This window comes from Sebastes fasciatus, chromosome 2 (assembly GCF_043250625.1).
Source record: "Sebastes fasciatus isolate fSebFas1 chromosome 2, fSebFas1.pri, whole genome shotgun sequence".
NCBI lineage: Eukaryota > Metazoa > Chordata > Actinopteri > Perciformes > Sebastidae > Sebastes > Sebastes fasciatus.
Genome location: NC_133796.1, coordinates 15,784,166 through 15,805,481, shown reverse-complemented (window position 1 = coordinate 15,805,481; position 21,316 = coordinate 15,784,166). Strand labels below are relative to the sequence as shown.

Genomic DNA, 21,316 nt, shown 5'->3' with positions numbered 1-21,316 from the left:
GTTCTGCCTTTAGCCACGTGCCACATCGTACGCTTCCCAGCAGTGACCTCACCAACAGAGATGTGGTGAATGGCGTGATTGTAGCCCTACGTGGGCGCACTTAACACAACACGGGTCAACAGTAGATTTACAGATTCATCCAAGCCACTGTAACTTAACCTGCAAACAATAAGACTGGGAGCTGCTCAAAATCTTGTACTGCACCATTCTGCAGTCTCTGTGTCAGAAGTGATACTGTGCACATAGGAAACATCTTTGTGACGGTGTCACTATTTAATAATAATTATTATTATAGTAAAGCTGAAGTTATAATGCCAAAAAGGTAAATACTGTGTCATAAAAGCATATTTATTAATGACGTGCTTTACATTAAAAAGCAGATAATACCACAGTGCTTCATTTTGAGTGGCTCCTCAGTAATGCAACATACTGTACTGGACATGAATGTAGCCAACTATAACTCATTTTGTAGAACATCTACAGCAGTTTATTTTCCTAAAAACGGCTTAAGTAGGCAACCCATTGCAACATCTTTTTAGGATTTTGTTACAACGGTCATACTACAAAGAAACGGCACAATAGAAGTAATTAATCATTTGTGCTGCACGATGTAGTACCGCAGTAAGATGCAAGCACAGCTCCAAATCCTCCGTATCGGCTCAGCCATGAGACACACCGACAGCTTTGCCTCAGCATACTGAACACCATAAGCTTAGTTGACTGAATAACTATTAGACAAATGTGGTCTTGCCTGCATGATTTCCTTTTTTTATTTGTTGTGTACAAATAACATTGTGAACTGTATTTTTTGTATCATTGAGATTGTGACTGTTGTTTTTATTATATTGTACATAAAAAGCACTTTATTTTAATTTTTTAAGATAAATGAATAAAATACATGTTTTGACACATGCATGTGTGAGTCTATTTTATGCTGTCATTTGCTGTTTAGTACTAAACGTTTGCATAGAAAGCATGTTTGAGAGTGAGAAAGTGAAAATGGCTCACTTTAATATAAAATTTGCATATGAAAACAAAGCCAGAGTATAAACAAGCATTTTTACATATATACGTATTAGGGCTGTCAATCGATTAAAACAATTAATCGCAAATTAATCACACATTTTTTATCTGTTCAAAATCACCTTAAAGGGAGATTTGTCAAGCATTTAATACTCTTATCAACATGGGAGTGGGCAAATATGCTTGCTTTATGAAAATGTATGTATATATTTATTATTGGAAATCAATTAACAACACAAAACAATGACAAATCTTGTCCAGAAACCCTCACAGGTACTGCATTTAGCATTAAAAATATGCTCAAATCATAACATGGCAAACTGCAGCCCAACAGGCAACAACAGCTGTCAGTGTGTCAGTGTGCTGACTTGACTATGACTTGCCCTAAACTGCATGTGATTATCATAAAGTGGGCATGTCTGTAAAGGGGAGACTCGTGGGTACCCATAGAACACATTTTCATTCACATATCTTGAGGTCAGAGGTCAAGTGGGCCTCTTTGAAAATGGCCATGAGTGTCCAAATTTAGCTCCAGTTTGGAGCTAAATTTAGCCTCCTTCCCAACAAGCTAGCATGATTTGGTACAATGGATTCCTTAGGTTTTTCTAGTTTCATATGATAACAGTATCTTCACTCTAGCTTTAAGACTGAGATACTACCCCCGAAAGATTGATTGCGTTAATGTGTTAAAGAAATTAGTGAGTTAAAACAAATTTGTGACATGTAAACAAACCAGGTAGCTATCAGCTGTGCGGTCAAAATCAGACTAGAGACGTAACCACTTAAAAGATGGGTGAGTAGTACTTGCTCTTTTCCAACGTTTTTGTCGTACATGGGGATGGTATAATCCTGGCTGTTTTATATCAGATTCTATCTCTCTGTTGGCTAAAATATAAAACTTTAGGTCCAGATTTTTAAGTTTATTTAACGTTCAGAAAGCTACACATCAGTTTTTGGGCATGGTAGCAACATAGACCCCTCCACCACCCCAACCTTCACCTTATCTGCTAGATTTTGTTTTTGTATTGTTGATTTAACTAAGATTTAATGTTTGCTGATGATGCTGATGAGATAGCCTCTTCCTCACAGAACTGAAAATATTGGCTACGAGCAAGGCTTGAGCTCCTCACAACCAGTTACACTAACGTTATATTCATTTTGCTGCACACTGGAAATGGATACACACAGTTTCAGAGGGCAGCCTTGTCATAAATGTCAGCTATGTGTGAATCAATACTTGCAGTTATTTTTGGACGTGGTGTGTAGCTGGCACCCATGATGTTTACTCAGTAGGGCCATAGAGATGATGACACAGGGACTCTGTGTCACACTGCTGCTCTGTTTGATCACGGTACAGCACAGGTAAAGACTGGCTTTGGTTTTCTCTCCTGTTTCAACCACCAGCACTGTACTCATGTCAAAATGGAGCTTGTAGAGTGAAGAGGTCACTCTACAAGATCTGTCCATGCCCTTTCTCACAGTCCATCTCTGAAACATTTAAACACATGCAGTTATTTAGCTTTCAGTTATTTAGCAGCTCTGCGCTTCCTCCTCCACGCAGTACTGCATATCTCTGACCATCACAAGACATCTGCAAACATCCAGTCTGTTTTGGATGATTCACAATTTACTGTTTTCTATTTAGGCCACATTATAAATGTCATTGTTGTGTAATGACAGATGTTATCTGACCATTTACTGATCTACAGGAAATGGTGCTTTTAAAGAAACCAGAGTGAGTGCAGTATTTCAATGTAAATTTTGACCATCTGGCCTCATAAACAAATACCAGATACTCACTGGAACATGTTTTATTCTCAGTTCCTGACAATATCAAAACCAGGTTTATTACTAATAGCTCACAGATATTAACACATGCAGTCAAATGTAACACAGTAGGGGCCGTACACAACACATGCCGCGTCTAAAAACGCGTGGAAAACACCAGCCGTGCCGCTTTCATCCTTTTATGGTACGTGTCCACAGGGGCGTTTTTTTACCGTGAGAGATCGCCTCGCTTCCCAGTATTGGACGCTTGATCTGCTGCCACTAGACACAAGGCACCTGATTGGACAAACACTTTCCCTCGTGTGCTGCTGCTCCCAGCTTTCAAACCGCAACCAACATCGTTTGGAAACTTTCTTCTCTTATATCACTAAAATAGTTCATCAAAATGTGTTTCTGAAAACATTTTATGCGAGAAATAAGCCATGCAGTTAATGAATCTGTCTTTATTTTGGATCGACAACATTTAGTTTAAAAGTTTCTTTGGAGTTTCCAGAGGCGGCGAGTCACGCCAGACGCCCCTGATTTGCATAAAGAAGCCAAGACCTCAACTTTATGCAAATGAGGAGCGGCCAAATTGATGTCCCGTCTCTCGGATTGCACGGCTGCTTACATAGACAATGAATGGGAAGTGTGGAAAGGACGGAGGCTGTGGACATGTACCATAATCGAAGGTGCTAGGAAGGTTGTATTCCTGTCGTGCCTGTTGTTACTAAGCAACCAAAACCTGTCCATATTTACTTTACCATAGACTGATATTTACGGAAGAAAGAAAAGAGACCATCTGCCGACTGCGTTCCAAAAGTTGAACTGTGGAAAATAGGTGCTTGGGAACAATTGCGCATCGCGATGACGTCGCTCCTGCGTTTGAGCACTCCTGCCATACTCCTACATTGACAACAATGGATTTTAGGGCGCAAAAACACGGCCTGTGTAAGGCCCCTTAGGCTCCCATGCTGTTTCCTAGGGCATTGTGCTTTATAAAATCAGCAATATATCCTTCTTCACTATAAAACCTTCATCTCACATTCAAATCATTACATTTAAAAAGCCAATATCAAATTAGTGTCTTTAGGTGTCCCAGAGGGCTCCTAACTTGTCTCAATTCTCTTCTCAGTTTACATCAATAGTCTTCTATATACTGACAAGATAGTGGATCAGTGGATCTAGATTTGCCTCGTCTCGTTTGGACTGGCTGTACTGTGGCTCAGGAGATTTAAAGTCTCAGGACATGTCGGACATTTAGTGGGCAGATGTGGCATGATGGCAGGTTTTGAACCTGTAACGCACACAAATGCCCACACAGAGAGTCACACATAAGACAATGAAGATGGAGAGTAGAGACAGAAGAGGATGACGGTAGAGTGTTTGGCCTTGGCATGATATTGTGTAGCCTGTTTGTTTGAGTTTTTCATCTCCTGATTTTCTTAATTTGTTTGGGACAGTTTAAATAAAGATGAATTGTGACTTGTTTCCAATTTTCTATGTCAATTATCTAGACTAATGTGGTTAGCATTCATTTCTGCTGTTGAAAAGGGCAGGTTACACCAGCGTGAGGAGCTGTACACAAAGCAGGCAATATTATTAATTTTTCCTCTTTTCAGATCTGTTTCCCAAAGAAACAATTTAATCATCGACCTTCAGAGTGATCATGTTCTGCTTACAATTTGTTTGCTCTTGACTTCCTCTCTCGCTTGCGTGCCAAAGAGAAATATTTATCAGATGTGGAAATTGGCAGATTATATATCATTCTATTTAATACTCATTAAAACAAAACATAAACACAAGACTTTCAACCAGGAGACAGCTGTTCTTGTCCCGTGTGAAACTAAAAGTAACGTTGACTTATTTTGTTATGCCTGTCTTTAGTCATGTGACTCATCAGTATTGTCAGTCCCGTGAGTCGTTAGTCGGTGAAGTTAGCACAAAGACGACCGTTTCCTAACCCTAACTAAGTGGTTGTGTTGCTTAAACCCAACTTCCTGTGAAAACAGAAGTTTATTTTGAGAGGACACTATGCATATAACGAGCGTATTTTGACACGCCCTCCCTGGGGCACTGACCAAGCAGCGGTATTTGACGATTTGGGTGGGAGAATTTGTGCGTTGTTCAGGTGGTGTATGACTCTTGGTGCCTTCAAAGGGATCGTGTTTATCGTGTTTTTCGTGTTTATCGTGTTTATCGTGTTTACTGTGTTTACAAGATGAGTCCATATGAACGCCCCCCTAATGTCATATTCACAACCTCGTAAGTGGAAAGTTTCTGAAAGCTCAGAGTTCAGGAGACGTGTTTGTTGATATTGTCAGAAGTGGCGGTGCCTATGGAAATAATTTTTTTCCGGTGCGTAATAAGTAAGTATATTGTAATTTTAGTCGTGTATTGTTTTTCTTCATAATTTTATAGTAAGAAATTGTACATCGAGATCAGTTTACATCTTGTTTTTGATGACCAATTTACAACTATCTACTAAGATGGCCCTTCGTAGCGAATCAAGCCCGGGACATTACGAAATGACAACACAAAGCATGTCCACTGAGCCCTCTGTCTCATCTTTATGTGCTTGCATCAGGACACATCATTACAACTTATTTCACCATATGCACTAATGAGAAAGTGCATGTTTGTGAACATGCCGAAATTGACCCCTGAGTCAGTATTCCGTTGAGCTTCAAAACCCAAAACCAGCCTCAAGATGGACAAAATGTTCTGCAGGAAACTCTGCTGAGACAGGACAGTGCACTGTGAATAAATCCCCCCTTATTGATGTCCGAACATCCCCGCCGAGACAGAGATCAGTTGCCAGCAGGAATAAAATAACAGTCTTCCCTCACAAACTGCCCATGTGTGTGTGTGCAAGCTCTGCTGGCCTGATGGATAGCAGAGAGTGGATATATCCAGAGCTGACTGTGTGACTGAGCAGAGGACTCTTCATCCAACATCTTTCCTCAGAATGACTCGGGGTTAATAAAAACAAAAAGAGTCTCTTTCTGTATGTCGCTCTGTTCTTCTGAATCCAGCTAAATCTTGACGTGTTCTCTCTCTTTTGATGCTCTGTGACAGATCCCATTTACTTTCAACGCCAGCCGCTCATCTGCTGTCACCGGCCATTTGATGAAGAGCAAAGACGGTAATTTGCTATTCATTATTAACAAATCACTGTGCTGTGAAAAGTGCCTTTTGTTTGCCTCAGCCTTGAAAACAATTACAGTCAGCTTGCATATCAGCTGTGATTGCATTGCATATTTCATGGCAACGCTCCGTTGATGGTGAAATTGAAAAAGCAGATTTACTATTTCACAGTCAATGAAAGGAGCTGGGAGATCTTTTAAATCAGTCCAAACCCAACGGGTCACACACCATCCCATCTCCCTTCAAAACTGGGTATTCACATGATAGTTAATATTGTTGAATGGATGAGGATTTGTAACTCATCTCGTAATAAACCAAAACATTTCTTAATTAAAGAGAAACTTCATCCAGAAATATAACTGACAAGTTTTTCCTATTGTCCTATTCAGTTTGTTTCGGTCTTGATTTCAGTGAATAGTACATTGATTTTGTGGACACACTAAAATTAAGGAGAATTTGAGGTTAGTGTCACATGGTAGGCCAGAGATGGATAGATCACAGCATGTGCAATCTTGTCTCAAGCTTATGTCAATATACAGAAAATGTGAGAAAGTAGTTCAGATTCCTCCTCCCTTTGTGCTCCTTTTTTATATTTGCCAAATTAAAGGAATAGTTTAATATTTTGGGAAATATGCTTATTCACTTACTCTCATGTGTGTACGATAGATATTAGGCTACAGCCAGCAGGCGATAAGCTTGGCTTAGCACAAAGGTTGGAAATGGGGGGGAAATAGCTAACCTGGCTCTCTCAAAATCCACCTACGAGCACCTCTAAAGCTGGGGACACACCAAGCCGACATCAGAGAACTAGAGGCGACAAAGGCCACTAGTTGCATCGCCTCACGTCGCCTTTGTCTTGGAAAAAAAATTGCACTCAAACACACCGCAAAGACTACAGCCGACGGCCCACTACCACGTACGTTCTGCGCCTGCGTGAGATGAAATAACCTTCCACACCAGCAGGTCGCGGTAGTCTGTATTTGTCATTTAAATAGTGAAACCGGAAGACTTAGGACCGCTCTCACTCACCACTTAGCTTCACTCCAGATGGCGATGTCATTGTGAACAGATCCGTGTATTGGAATGATCAGATGAGATGAAGATGAAAAATTAGAAGAACCTTCTGTGATTTTCTTCTTGACTTTACTTGTTGGCTTGCTCTCCTCACATCCGTTTCTCCTCTCGTGCACTGATTCGTCTAAGCTTAACAGCCAATCAGAGGGATTTCTCTCACCGAATAGGCTGAAAAAACTCCGACACGGTCAGACCAGAGCCGGTGGTGCGGGACACACCAACAAAACTAGGCCGACGGATGATAAACCGATGGCCCCAAACTGTCCGACAGCCGACCGTCGGCGAGGTGTGTCAAGGCCTCTAAAGCTCACTAATAACATGTTATATTAAATGAAGTGTAAAAATATCAACCGGCCATTTTACAGGGGATAATGTGTATTTCTTGGCAGTAACTTCCCGGAGTAACAAGGCATTCAGCGGAGGCCAGGAAATAAGTAGCACATTTCCCAAAATGTCAAACTATTCCTTTAAATTCAGCTGCTTTTGCTTCTTGTTTTGGAGGAAGGTTAACAAATACTGCATGAACTTTAGGATTACAAGCATTGTGTGTAAAATGTGTTTTGCGACTGTATTTTCATTTTTAATTATTTAGCTCTAAAGATCAATTACGCTTTTCATGTGGACAAACACACATATGCATCATACTGTACGTGTGAACATGCACAAATTCTTCTACATGCATGTACACATACAGTACATTCACTCGTGTGCAGACATTTTTACATTTGCTTTCCAGCTCAGCTGACTCTCAGAAAAAGACATACAGCAGTAAAACGAGCTTCTGGATAGCCATCATAAGAAGCAGTCATGTGTGCAAGGGTTAAAAGGTGCAAGACCATTAGAAAGAATGAAGCAGGGCAGGAAAAACACATTTCCTCCATTCCTCCACATACACACAGCTGCAGCATCGATTGAAGCAGCTGTAGGTCACTACAGTCATCATCATGAAAGTGTTTTATGATTTTTTTTTTCCTACTGTTCCATTAAACTTTAGTGTCAATATAGAATTATATAGACATTTGATATTAAAATTACAATTGTATTAAGTATTTACAGACATATCAAATTGAATTATCGTCATTTGGTGAAGCTGAGACACACCTTAGGAGAATTACAGTAATCTAATGGTTTATAGTTGATGGATGTACCTCCTGCCCCATCATTATTTATAGTAGTAGTATAACTATGAAGAGACACTTTCTGTGATAAGGCATTGTGTACACACTGTCAGCCAGTTACACGTTTTATATATCCATCTTTCATTGTGCAGTCTAAGTGGCTACAGCAGCGTCAAAGATTTATTCTCTTCAGAAAACAAGCATATTAAACCACTGTGCTGCCCTCACCACCAGCATAATGAAACAGGAGGAATACCTGCCTGTGGCTATAGTCATCAACCACATGATGAACATGATGGGCAAGTCCAGCTGTGTTAGATATTTTAAAGTATCAGTTTGATTGAGATAGTGATAAAATGCGATGATGGATCAGAATCAGTTTCGGTTTTCGAAAAAAGGTGTTAACTAAAGGAACTGTAAATACAAAATACACATATGGAAATAAGAAAATGACAATACAAAATGACAAAGTAAAATGAAAATACCACTAATTTGTGAGGGAAATGTCTTTATTCTTTGATTTCGGAGCTGTTGGAAAACAAATTATAAATAATGCCTGACAGTGACTGATATATTTGACTTTAGGACATCTCTGACTACATACATGCTGAAAATCAAACATCCTTACTGTGTCAATTTAGATATTTTCCAAAGTAAAACTCCATAGAAGTGTATGATTCAACTTTTTCCCATGGTCTAGTGTTAAAAAAGTTTTTATAAATCGTAATATCGAATCACAATGCGTAAAAATCGCAATACATATCGAATGGGCAAGCCAAGTATCGTGGTAGTATCGAATCGGGAGATAGGTGTATTGTCCCAGCCCTAATAAATAGGATTTGACTTTACTTAGATTAAATGATAACACCCATCCTTGCTGTGGGTCATTTTAGGCCTTATTTAACATATGTAAAGCCAAGCAGCTGCAGCTCATTGTTGTCCATCTTCTCCCAATTTGTACTTTGACACTGGACTATTCAACATCATAAATAGCGTAGCGACAGCTCTGCTACAACAATGCATTTTTACGCAGTGCTCCCCTATCTCAACATATTCAGCAGAGAAGGCATAAAGAGATGAGGCTTCTTGTATGAATTTAATTAGACGAGCTGACTCCTGTCTTTTCTTTGCATTCTGCGTCTCTCATTACCACTGAGCTCTTCTCTTGGTCTGTTTTTAAGAAAACTTGCCAGAACCCACAGTCAGTCTGTTGGGCCTTATGCTTGAATTTAAGTGAGATCTAGCCAAAGCTGTAAGCAGACTATCATGGATGAGAGCGGATAAGGTTTGAATTTTCTCGAATTTAAGCAACTTGCTGATTCTGCATTTGTTCCTCATCACTATTCAGCTCTTCAGCTACTTCCCGTGCTATCTGAGATGGAAAAAAGCTAAACTGGTGACTTAATTATACGCCCTGTAATCTGAGAACTGAGGATACAAACTCACTGGATTTCAGTAAGCAGACGCACAGCTTATTGACTATAAATAGGCTGAGCTGTAGCCTACTGAACACTATGAAATATCAGCAATATGCACTTATGTGGGAGGGCAACAGTCATAATACAAAATGTGTGCGTTCGCTTCATTTTAACAGTATGAATAACATGTTGATCACAAGCTTTTCTTTCGCTTCAAAAGACCTTTAAATCTTGAATTGACATAACTCCCATGCTGCATGTGCTCTTGTAAAGAGAGGACATAATACACCATAACCAAATCAGTCAAACACAATTTATTGGCTGCTTTAAATTCTGAAAAATCCAATATTCACCGGTAACAATACAGTTTAAAAAAGCCCTTGGTGTGTGCTTCCACCTAGTGGTCAGCATGCTTGGATGGTATTATTCTGCCTGCTGGCACACTTGGTTTAATTACAGTAAATTTGGCAGACTCCAGTGTTACACAACCCAGACAGAGCAGAGACACAGAGATGTATCCTTTCCTTAAGTTGTGTGGGCAGGATGTTATATCTTGTGTTATTTATGGAAAATAGGACTTCTAATAAGAACTATTCTATACTAGTGTTAATATCAACATGTAACCATATAGCAAATACTGTTGAATGGGACTATGTGGACTTGTTTGCCACCTGTCAAAAAAGTATATCAGAGTTTTTTTCTACATAGTTCTGTGCCCATAATAGCCTACTGTGTTGTTCTGGATTGCAGATGGAAGGAGGCCATGAGCCGTGAGCACACGCTGTACTATTTATCCTGTAAAGTCATCATGTTGATAGCATCCTGGCACAGAAAGGCTGAGAGAAAAAGCAGTGGCAATCCCTATTAAATGATTAAGAACATTTCTTCATTTGCCTTGCCTAATTTGATTGACTATAGATTACGCATTCTTAAAGTTAGATCATAATAAAAACAAATTGTTTGCTATCTTTAAAGGGGAACTACGCCCATTTTCAAAATTCATACGTTATTCCTATGGTCTAAGACAGTCCAAAAAATATTAGCAAACATGAACAACTCTCTCCCACTACAATAAAATAAAGCTCATTTGGGTATAAAGAAAGAAAACAAACATTTTGTGGCTCCACAAAATCAGTGTCTCCCATTCATTGTCTATGGAGCAGCTCCAGACTTTATACCCTATGACATAAGTTTAAGACTTATTTCTCTGGTTTCTGGCTTTGAGAGAGAGTAGCTCATGTTCACTAATATTGATTAAACCTTCCATGGAAATTACTCTTATTTTGTTCTGTTATGTAATTCTTAATTTAGGTGGTGTTCCCATTTAAGTTAATTTTCTCTTTTGTCAGATTGTTGATTGCATCTCCACAAACTGAACAAAGCTGAAGATTATGCTCCTAATTTAAAAGAAACTGGCAGGTTAATCAAGGAAAAATAGGATATCTGTCATACTAGCTGCACAAATGAAGGATTTTTTTGAGTTTTTTGCTAAACATCACAAAAAAATCTATATCCAGGCTGGTTATAGATTGAAATGTTTACGTGCCAAAAAGGTTTATCTGGTTTCAAGGGTCTGGGTGAAATTATATATAATCCATCACAGCAATTATTCACCTTTTGTTTGTTGGAAATCTATAAAGTATTTGCAATGCTATTATTGTTTTATAGTTTAATTTGTATCTGTAAGAAACCGAATCAAAGCATGAAGTCAATTTAGTCAAATAAATTGCATCTCAATGTGATGCCATTAAAAATGCTACAAGATGTAACTAACATAATTAAAAAGTAAACATCAGCCCATAAATGCTCCCACAACAGAATTACAGATCATGTGAAAACATTAAAAGGTCTTGTCTGGTGTCTTCAACCCCAACATTCAGAATAAAATCAAGCAAGCATGAACTAAAAAGATACACTTTATTTGAAACCAGCAGGGGACATTTTTGTACAAAAATACACAACTGTTACGTGGGTGCTTTGTGTCAAGAATTGTTCATCTTTCTCCTGCTGCTTACACCACTGATGCTCCTCTGCATGCAGCACCAATGTGGGACAACCGTTAACTTGCTCCGACATAATTTCACCAAGTAAATATAACAAATCCAACAAGCAATGTCATTTGCCATAGGGAAGAATGTAGGATCCTAGATTCTTGACAAAAATGACAGAACCATTCTCATAAATATCAGGAAGAATGCTGAACATGGGATGTTATTGAAGCACAGAGTTGAATTTGTCTCCGACTTCATCCTTTACTTGGACGTGGTGTCTTCTTTTTCCCCAGGGCTAGGGCTAGGGCCAGGGCCATCCGACTTTTTCTGCTTCTGTTGCATTATCTCGGCATCCCTTGCGGAGAGAGGGACATTTAAAGAGAGAATAGACTTTGTTACAGCAGACTCTACAGTAACGCACACCAGAAAAACAATTTGCTACATTTGTGTAGCTTCTACAGCCTTACCTCTGCTTCCGAGCAGCAGCAGACAGCCCATCGTCGCCCCTCTTTCCTTTACCATTGTCACCACTTTTCTTGGCATTCTTCGCACGTGCAAGCTCACGTTGGTTTCCTCCTGCAATGTCAGACAAAAAGAAAAACAATGAAGCATAACCATAACAACAAAACAGTACTAAAACAAATGAAGCATAATAACCATAAGAACAAACAGTACTTTAATGAGCAACACATCAGGTATGTGGAGCTACACCCTTATAAAAAAAAACACCTATTACTCAATATACCTCCCAACAAACAAAACGTTAAAAAAATAATTTTTCTACGTGTCTACTACAAGACATAATTAAAAATGACAGACGGTCCCGTTTACATGAAATTCAATTTTGTATTCTTATTTTATTCTAACGTTTTCATCTATTCTAAATTCCTAGTGTATACCTCTTTACACCTGGCAATAAACACGATTCTGATTCTGGTTCTAATTCTAATTCTGATTCTGAATCTGATTCTGATTCTAATTCTGATTCTGAAGTTCGACTGTATGATGGCAGTAATAAAAAAAAAAAATGGTGCAAAACATAAAATCAGCCGACGTGGCAGCAGAGAGGCGCTCCAGAGCAGCTCCATGCCAGAACAACAGCACACAGAGAGGGCAACAAAGCGTCTCCCATCCTGTTATTGACAATTATTATTATAAATTAAAACATAAGCAGCGATTTGAGGACGTTTGAGGACATACAAATGATCATTCTGTCCCCCAATAGCCGCGTTGACACCCAAACATCCGTGTTACGTCTCTAACTATTGCTTTACAGCAGGCCGAGGCCCATTGATGTTGACAAACGTGTGTTCACATAATGTTGTCTAGTTGACACACGCTGCAGCATAATAACCCAGTCTATTGCATTTAAATCTAACAAAAAAAAGCACATGTATTTGGTGTGCTTGATTTATAAACCCCACAACAATACTGGCACGAATCCCGTGATAAATAACGTCACGTCCATTTCAGAGAATAGACTGGATCCAGGTCTAATGAGCTGCAGAAGAACAACCAGCACAGACTACATGCAATCCAATAAAGTACACGAATGCCTTACAGGTAAAAATACATGTCGATACCCACTGGTCATTTTAGTAATCGCCGCTTCTTTTCGCCCCCGAAATCTCCAAGTAGTTCAGCTCAACCGAAGGGCCGTCGGTTCCCTTTTTCTCGTCTCTCCAGTCGGTCGCTGCTTCTGCTTTCGTTGCGCCTCTGGCTAGTGATGTGTAGGTCACGAACGAGCCGGTTCAAAGAGCCGACTCTTTTAAGTGAACGATAATGGTACGTGTCCACAGGCTCTGTGCTTCCCGCGCTCCCAATTCATTGTCTATATAAGCAGCCGCGCAATGCATTCTGGTAGCGTGGCATCGCGATTCGAGAAACGGAGCCTCACGACGCCCGCTCCTCATTTTCATAAAGTTCAGGGCTAGTCTACTGTATGCAAATCACGGGGAGTCCGATGTGACTCGCCGCCTCTCGAAACTCCCTTGAAATCTTTTAAAATAAACCTTTTCGATCCAAAATAAAGACAAATATAGCAACTGCATGGCTTATTTCTCAACTCAAATGTTTTCAGAAACACATTTCGGTGAACTATTTTCGTGAAATAAGAGAAGAAGTTTCCAAATGAGCCTCCATACTGTTTCCGGTTTGAAAGCTGGGAGCAGCATCCAACGGCGGGAAAGCGTTCGTCCAATCAGGTGGGGAGAGCCTGTGTCTAGTGACAGCCCACCAAGCGTCCAATGATGAAAACGCCCTTGTGGACACATACCATAAGAGCCGGCTCCCGTCCGAGAGCCGTTTTTAAAAAAAAAATTATTTATTTATTCAAGGCAGAATGTTAGGATGATCATTTCCGCGCCACAGGCACTCCATGCACTGACTGTGACTGAATGTTGTGTTAATGACGTCCGTGAGACCAATCAGGTGATGACAGACAATGATCATACCTTCAAGCAGGGAGATGCGGGGGGATGCGGGGGGATGCGGGGGGATGCGGGGGGGTGCGTGGGGCGCTGACGGTATACAGGTACAGAGCAGGAGGAAGAGGAGGAGAGAAAGAGAGAGAGGAGTGCGGTGCGCGAATAGCAGAAAAGATGAGTGACAGCCGGAAACGAAGCAGCATGTAAAATTACGGTATTTTAGAAATTATAAGGTTTAATATAATTATATTGAATAATTTAAGTGATATATGTGCACACATAATAATCATAGGTCAAAACTGTGCTAAATTTGGTTGAATTTAAAAGGCAGAAGTGGTAAAATGAAGAGCCGAAAGAGCCGGCTCTTCTTGGTGAGCTGAGCCAAATGATCTGACTCACTAAAAAGAGCCGATATTCCCATCACTACCTCTGACGCTGTCCCAATATATCGCGAGACTTCAGCGCGAGAACCAGAACATTCCTTCCTTCTCTCTCTTTGCCGTGATTGCACTGCGCATGCGCTAGGTAAACGTCAATTTAAAACAACAGTAGGGATAGTAGCACAATAACAAACACTAGAGGTGGAGATTATTAGCTCATTCAAATCCTTTACATTAAGTAAGAGCAGCAATACTACATTCAGTGTAAAGCTTTCTAAATGGAAAGGCATGCGTTCAAAAATGTAATTAAGTATACTATAATATAATACTATGACAATTATTTTTACTCAAATACTAGATAGATAGATAGATAGTAACTTTATTGATCCCGATGGAAATTCAAGTTTTCAGCATCACAGTTCCATGGTGCAAAACATGTTAGTAAAAAGGAACTGAATATTGTGCAGGGTAACAGCTTTGATACACGATTATTAAAGAAGTGAATATAGTGCAGAAGAGACTGTTAAAAGTGAGTATAGTGCATTATTATCTGTCCTGTATGACTCAAATGTGTATGAGGAAAATAAAGTTGTTTTTTTTAAATTACAGTATGTAAACATGTTCTAGTAGAAACACAAAATTCAAGTCTGAACCTGAAAATAAGCGTAATATGGGACCTTTAATGCATTTGACATACTTCCAAACTAAATCCTCTCAAAACAACTTTTGTTTTTCAAGCTGCTGCAAGGTCAAGCATGTACGTTGAAGCTCAGCTATTTTATCAATGAAAAATGGTATGCAGTGGAATGTTTTGCATCCAAAGTTTATCTGGTAATGTATGACTCCAGCAATCACACGGAACAAGGTTTATCAAACTGCTGACTGAAGGACATGGAGCCTGAAGCCTCTTCCGTCATCCTGGGCCAACTCCAGGATGGGAGACACATAGACAGACGCACAGAGGCCTGCATGTCTTTATACACAGTTGCTTTTTTCAAAAAATGTATTTCAAAGTAATTTGATTTGCATTCAGTTTGTTGCACTTTGGTTACCTTAGATGTCTATGGGTACAGTTACTGACAGACATTTAGCAAATTTTACTTACATTTGTAATGTAGCTTCAAAACTCAATTCAATGAGACATTGGTAGGCAGAACATTTTTGGCATCATTGGGCAAAAATTCCATAATAACCTTTCAGCATATTATAATACAAGTGTTCTGAGAGATAACTAGACTTTGGCACCTCCTCATGGCTCTGTTTTCAGGTTTTAAAAGATCTAGCCCTCAAAGATCTTCTTATTTTACAGCTAAACAGTATACTACGGAATGTTTCTGAAAACATTTGAGGCGAGATATAGGCATTTCAGTAACAGAATATTGATTCATATTTGATCAGTGCTGCCTAGTTTGACCGTTTGGTCAGAGTTCGCGAGTGATTGACAGCTACAGCAGACTCCAGCTCGGCTCTGATTGGTTGTTTTTCTCCGGTCTATGAAATCTTGCAGATGTCATTAGGAGCACCAGAGGACACAGAAACACATGATCTTTTTCAGATTACCTGTCTCATGCACTACTGTCAGGATATAGTGACCATTTTATAAAAATAACTTTTTTAAATCATATTTGCTCTAATTCAATGCGCTGCAGCTTTAACTTCAATCACAATCCACAGCTATCTCCTTAAAAGCTTTCTACAAAAGAGCCAGCAGGTGGCAGACTACGCTAAAGTAAAGTTGGAAATGAAGACACTCAGACTACTATCTACATTGTCATGCTTGACACAGAGAGGCTATTAATCATTTAAAAAGTATATTTTTAGAGTGAGATGATAAAAGTATCAAATACATAAATAGATTACATGTAAAATAGTTAAGTTGATGATCAGTACAATCAAGTGTGTTCCAGTGTTGTGTATTACACCAGACAAAACGCACACAAGTAACACAAAAAAACAGAGTAACTGCTTATGTTACTGCAAAATACAAATTGCTTGGACAATTAATTGGACAACATACATTTGTATAACAATTTAATCAAATCACCACAGCATGATTCCACTGATATTATTGAATTATTGCCTAGCACTGGGTTAAAGTGTGAAATGGAATTTTCTTAATTGTTTTATTTCCGTTCTACAATAAGAACCACATGATGTTTTGGTTGGGCGATTTTATGGACTGTCTGGCAATTAAATAAGCTAGATGACTGAGTCATGTCTGCCCAAAACTGAACTTCTACCCAGACGCTGAAACTATGAATAGAAGACCACTTACAGTATGAAGCTGAACCTGCTTGTGCCTGTAATGCACTACAGGTTATGCCACAGTCAAACAACTGCATCAGGAGTAAGTTACCACATCTGTTTCATCACTAGGGAAACTTCTGATTGTCTGCAGCTATACATTTAATTAAACAACGCGAGGAGTATAAAAACGAGATATTTTTCAGAATCAGCAAAAATATAAAAATGAATTGTATGTTTTAAAGATGTAAGTTCACGGTTGTGTAGATGATAACAACTGTACAGTCTGCATATTGCATCTGGAGAGAAATCTTAAAACGTGTCCATAGTGGTGGAACCTATAGTGAGCTGCAGGAGGAGAATGAAGACAGGGCTGGGTTTCTTTCTGAAAGACGAATACTGTATTTTAAGGACATAATTACTGTTTGAATACAATGAGCCATCAAACTACAGCCATGATTGTCTAGCCAGCCGTCTATTTGGGTGAAGAATAAGGTCTTCTTTGAATTTAATTATATGCTGTATGTTTGTTCTGGTCTGCAGCCCTCTGGATATTATTTCTTCATGGATGTTCGGCTAAAATCTTACTTTAACCGATAAAAGTAGAGCCCAAACCCTTTTTTCTCATATTTCTCATCAAAGCCTTTATACCAAGATCATGTGCATGCCTCCTCAAACATAATGAGCAATCATTTAGAAATGTCCTTAAGACAGGTGGTCACACATCACTGAGAGGAATACACTATGAACACACACGCTCTGTGAGGCAGCTGTGCTTTGAGCTAAATGCTAATATCAGTATGCTAACATGCTCACCATGCCAATGCTCAATATGCTGATGATTAGCAGGTATAATGTTTACCATGCTCGCCATCTTAGTTTAGCGTGTTAGCATGGATTACATTTGCTAATTAGCACTAAATTTAAAATATAGCTGAGGCTGATGGGAATGTCATTAGTTTTGCAGGTATTTGGTCATAAACCAAAATATTGGACAAATAAAAATGTTGGCCTGATGATAACGCTAGATGAAAAGTTAAGTTACACTATTACAACTCATCCTGAAGGGATCATAAATGTCTGTACAAAATGTTGTGCCGATCCATCCGACCGATTTCGAGATATATTTATTGGGTAAGTGAAAACTTTGACGTGTTGGTGATGCTAGAGGAGGGGTCGCTTAAGTCGTTAAGATTCATCCTGGAGATCATGAATGACTGTACAACATTTCATGGCAATGCAATAGTTACTGAGATATTTCAGTCTGCACCAAAGTGGTGGACTAACCGACCAACACGCCACTAGCAAGGCTAAAAACATTAACTGTTACCATTTCAGTAGTTCAACAAATCATCTTAATTTTGAACATTTTTAAGAGTAGAATGATAGATATCTAGTTTTTATGTAGTAATTTACTTTTTCGCAAACATGACACATCCAACAGCTTCGTAGTAATTAGAAAAGACATAATATGACTACTGACATCTGTAGCATATAAGCCCTTCCTGATGGCTCTGACTTTATGGATTTCCATTCCCCATATACAGTGCATTTTATATGCTTACATATCATTTTAATTGGTTTATTTGACAAATTGTATCCAAGGATTATGAATAGAACCTTACCAAGCATCTATTTCTGTGTATACACAGATGAAATTGACGTCATATTATTCCATTTTTAGTTTCAGTCCCTCATAAGGGAGATTTTGAATCATCTTCCACCAAATTTAAAATCATCACTGGACTCAAAGGAATTATGTAGTTTTGTATCTTGGGACTCAGTCTGTTTATGGATGGACCCAAGAAAATTGTGTCATTTTGGGTCCTCCCTATATAAATTGAAAAAGTTGTTGTGAACTTGTGAATCTAACAGAAAAAGTAAACCTACAGAGGATCTGGTGGATTTAGAGCAATGGCTTTTTCATACCACTTGCGTGCTGGAGCATGAAGACTTTAACAGTGTGTAGAACAGCATGTTGAACACTGTGGTCAGTTTATTGGGCTGCTGGCGACACAGGACAGCCCAGGATGTCTGCCTTTGACTTGTTTTCCCCACAGCTGCTTTCAGTGACAGCATCCTGCTTAAAGCAAACTATTTTTGTCTCCCAGTGCAATTATCACCACCTGGTAATTTTGACAATGTTGACTGCTTCTGCTTTTACAAAGCCTCTAAATGTTAATGCTATCCTCGTGTGACTGCTGCTGCACCTCAGTTGCCAGTCGTGTCTGCATTTTAATCAAATGGAGATGATGGGGAGGAAAAAGTTTGTTTTCCATTAAATTCATACTAAATTTAACAGGAGGATTTTATATTAACAGTAAGAGTCCTTGACATCTCATTACCTCCAGCACTTTTCCATACTGACTGCTTAATGACAGACAGCCTTTCACATGATCACATGCAAGTTCACTGTTCAGTTTTATGCCTACAACATGTGTGTGCATGTTTGATTATTATGTATGTGCTGTGGGATGATTATGTCACAGTACTAAGTGTGGATTCACTGTTTTAGGGGTTGTTGTGTTTGTGTTTGGACTGCTGATTGTTTTTTTATTCAGTCCAAACAGGAGATAGATGATTCGTGAAAATCATGGAGTTGTGTGGTGCATATGATGTGTGAGGACTGGACAACCACCATTAATTTTCTCCTCCCAACATTTGATTGCACCATCTTCATGCATAGGCTACACTGTTTGGAGCGCTCTTTGCTGACGCTGATCAGGAAGTGTTGGAGGCACTGATGTGTGGCAGTATAGTGTGACAAGCCGGACGTACGGTGCATTCCTCTGTCTCATTTCACCGCTGTCATCCATCACGCTGCCAGACTCCTGCCTGCTGTCATGAATGATTGATGGGACTTGCTGATCCCGTCTTCTGCATCGCCTTAATGTCCCTCGCGTCCTGATTGTTGGAGCTAATTTTGACATGGGCCTGTGAAATTATTATGTTGTCTGTGCTGTGTTGCAAACTACTGTACATGTATTTTTCTTCTCTACTGAAAACGTATACCTATACCTTTAAATATATATTTATGTATGTGGTATTGTGTATTCTGTATTGTACAATACTGTATTTGAATGTTAACATACTTACTACTACATACTACTGTGCAGCAGGCTACAATTCTCACCATGCCAATGCTAAAATGCTAATGTTAACCATGTTCACCATCTTAGTTTAGCGTGTTAGCATGTTAACATTTGCTAATTTAAGCTGAGGCTGATGGAAATGTCACTAATTTTGCAGGAATTTGGTTTTAAACAAAAGTATTGAACAAATTTGACATAATTTTCTGTACTAGATTTCATAGCAATCCATTCAGTATTTGCTGAGATATTTCAGTCTAGACCATCGACTGTATAAAATATGGACATAGTCTCCGTGACGTCATCCATAGGTTTCTGAAGAGACGTTTTGAAGCTCAAAGTGGGCGGCTCTAGCCGTTGCCATCTTGGCAGTGGCGATACAGCCTAACTCAGGCCAAAAATGGGCAAAGAAGTGGAGCGGTGATGGAGCTGAGGCGACCCCGGGTGACGCAGCAGAGCAGATAGCTATCTAGATCCTATCTAGATCCTTACTTGTGTTGTACGAACTCTCAGATGTACGTCGCTTTGGACAAAACCGTCTGCTAAATGAAATTGTAGAATTGTAGCTAGCAAGCGTGGTACGGCACCCACCTGTCACTCAAAGCTGCCATGCCCTTAATTATACCTAACTTTAAGCCTTAATAGAAGTTAAGCGGGTGAGTTGTATAGAAATTAACTCCCTGTACCAAGGGCATGAACAGGGATATTGGCTATAGAGACCAAAACCGTTTTTTGTACCAAGCTGTAAACATGTTTATTTCTGCTGTAAATTTGGGCATTTCAATACGGGGGTCTATGGATACTGACTCGCTTTTGGAGTCAGCCTCAAGTTGCCATTTGAGGAAGTGGCACTTTTTTTTTGGCACTTTGCGTTGGCTTCATTTCTCAGCACCGGAAGTTGCCGCTTGGTCTGGACCAAAGTGGAGGACTGACCCACAAACATTGCCATTCCTAGAGCCACACCGCCAGCATGACTAAAAATTGGCTGCTAACAGTAGTTGGCAGCGCTGGTGGATATGTTTCAACTTCCCAACCACAAAAAGAGCAGTTATTGTTTGGTTGAGTTTGCATGATGAGTTTGCCAAAGAGCAAAGTATTGTTAATTTTTCAAAGTTGCACATGAAGAATAGATTCAGACAGACTCAAAAGATTGCATGTATAGGTCAGTTATTGCTAGTTCCTCTTCCTCAGTAATCAAGTAGATACGCACATATATGACCTCATGACAAGACAAAATAAAAAACTATAAATACAACATATTCTGAGTTTAATCACTGCGAAGAGGTTTTCAAACTCGCTGTTTGTTGAGGCCAGAAAAAAATGTTGTTATATAGTGTAGAAAATTATTTCTTGCATAGACTATATGTTAATATGTGAGTGATCAAGTTTAATGATCATTTGATAATTATCTTTTCTGTAATAAACATTGAGCTAAAAGTTGATGGTGTCCAAAACTGGAAGTGCCTTTAAGAAAATGTGGCTTCCTTTACATGCAAGGGTTAACCCAATGGTTCCCAAACTGGGGGATGGGACCCGTAAGGGGGGCCCAGAGTTATAAAGAGGGGGCGGAGCGAGGCTGAATATCAATGATGCATGGTTCTGCACTGGCCTGAGGGGGGCTTGAAAATATTTTTTATCT

The 21,316-nt window shown here is 39.3% G+C and overlaps 1 protein-coding gene and 1 long non-coding RNA gene across 2 annotated transcripts; one reads left to right on the top strand and one right to left on the bottom strand.

Annotated features, from left to right (window-relative positions):
- The first annotated feature begins 1,700 nt into the window (after positions 1 to 1,700).
- On the top strand, positions 1,701 to 19,391 carry LOC141753175 (uncharacterized). The gene is made up of 3 exons (XR_012590407.1): positions 1,701 to 1,816; positions 5,869 to 5,935; positions 19,275 to 19,391. It is a non-coding gene; the product is annotated as an uncharacterized LOC141753175 (long non-coding RNA).
- Positions 11,446 to 13,268, bottom strand: serf2b (small EDRK-rich factor 2b). The gene is made up of 3 exons (XM_074611493.1): positions 13,126 to 13,268; positions 12,006 to 12,114; positions 11,446 to 11,893 (listed from the first exon to the last, which is right to left on the bottom strand). The coding sequence occupies exons 1-3, from the start codon at positions 13,130 to 13,132 to the stop codon at positions 11,800 to 11,802; spliced, it is 210 nt and encodes a 69-aa protein (XP_074467594.1). The 5' UTR covers positions 13,133 to 13,268; the 3' UTR covers positions 11,446 to 11,799.
- Positions 19,392 to 21,316: the final 1,925 nt, after the last annotated feature.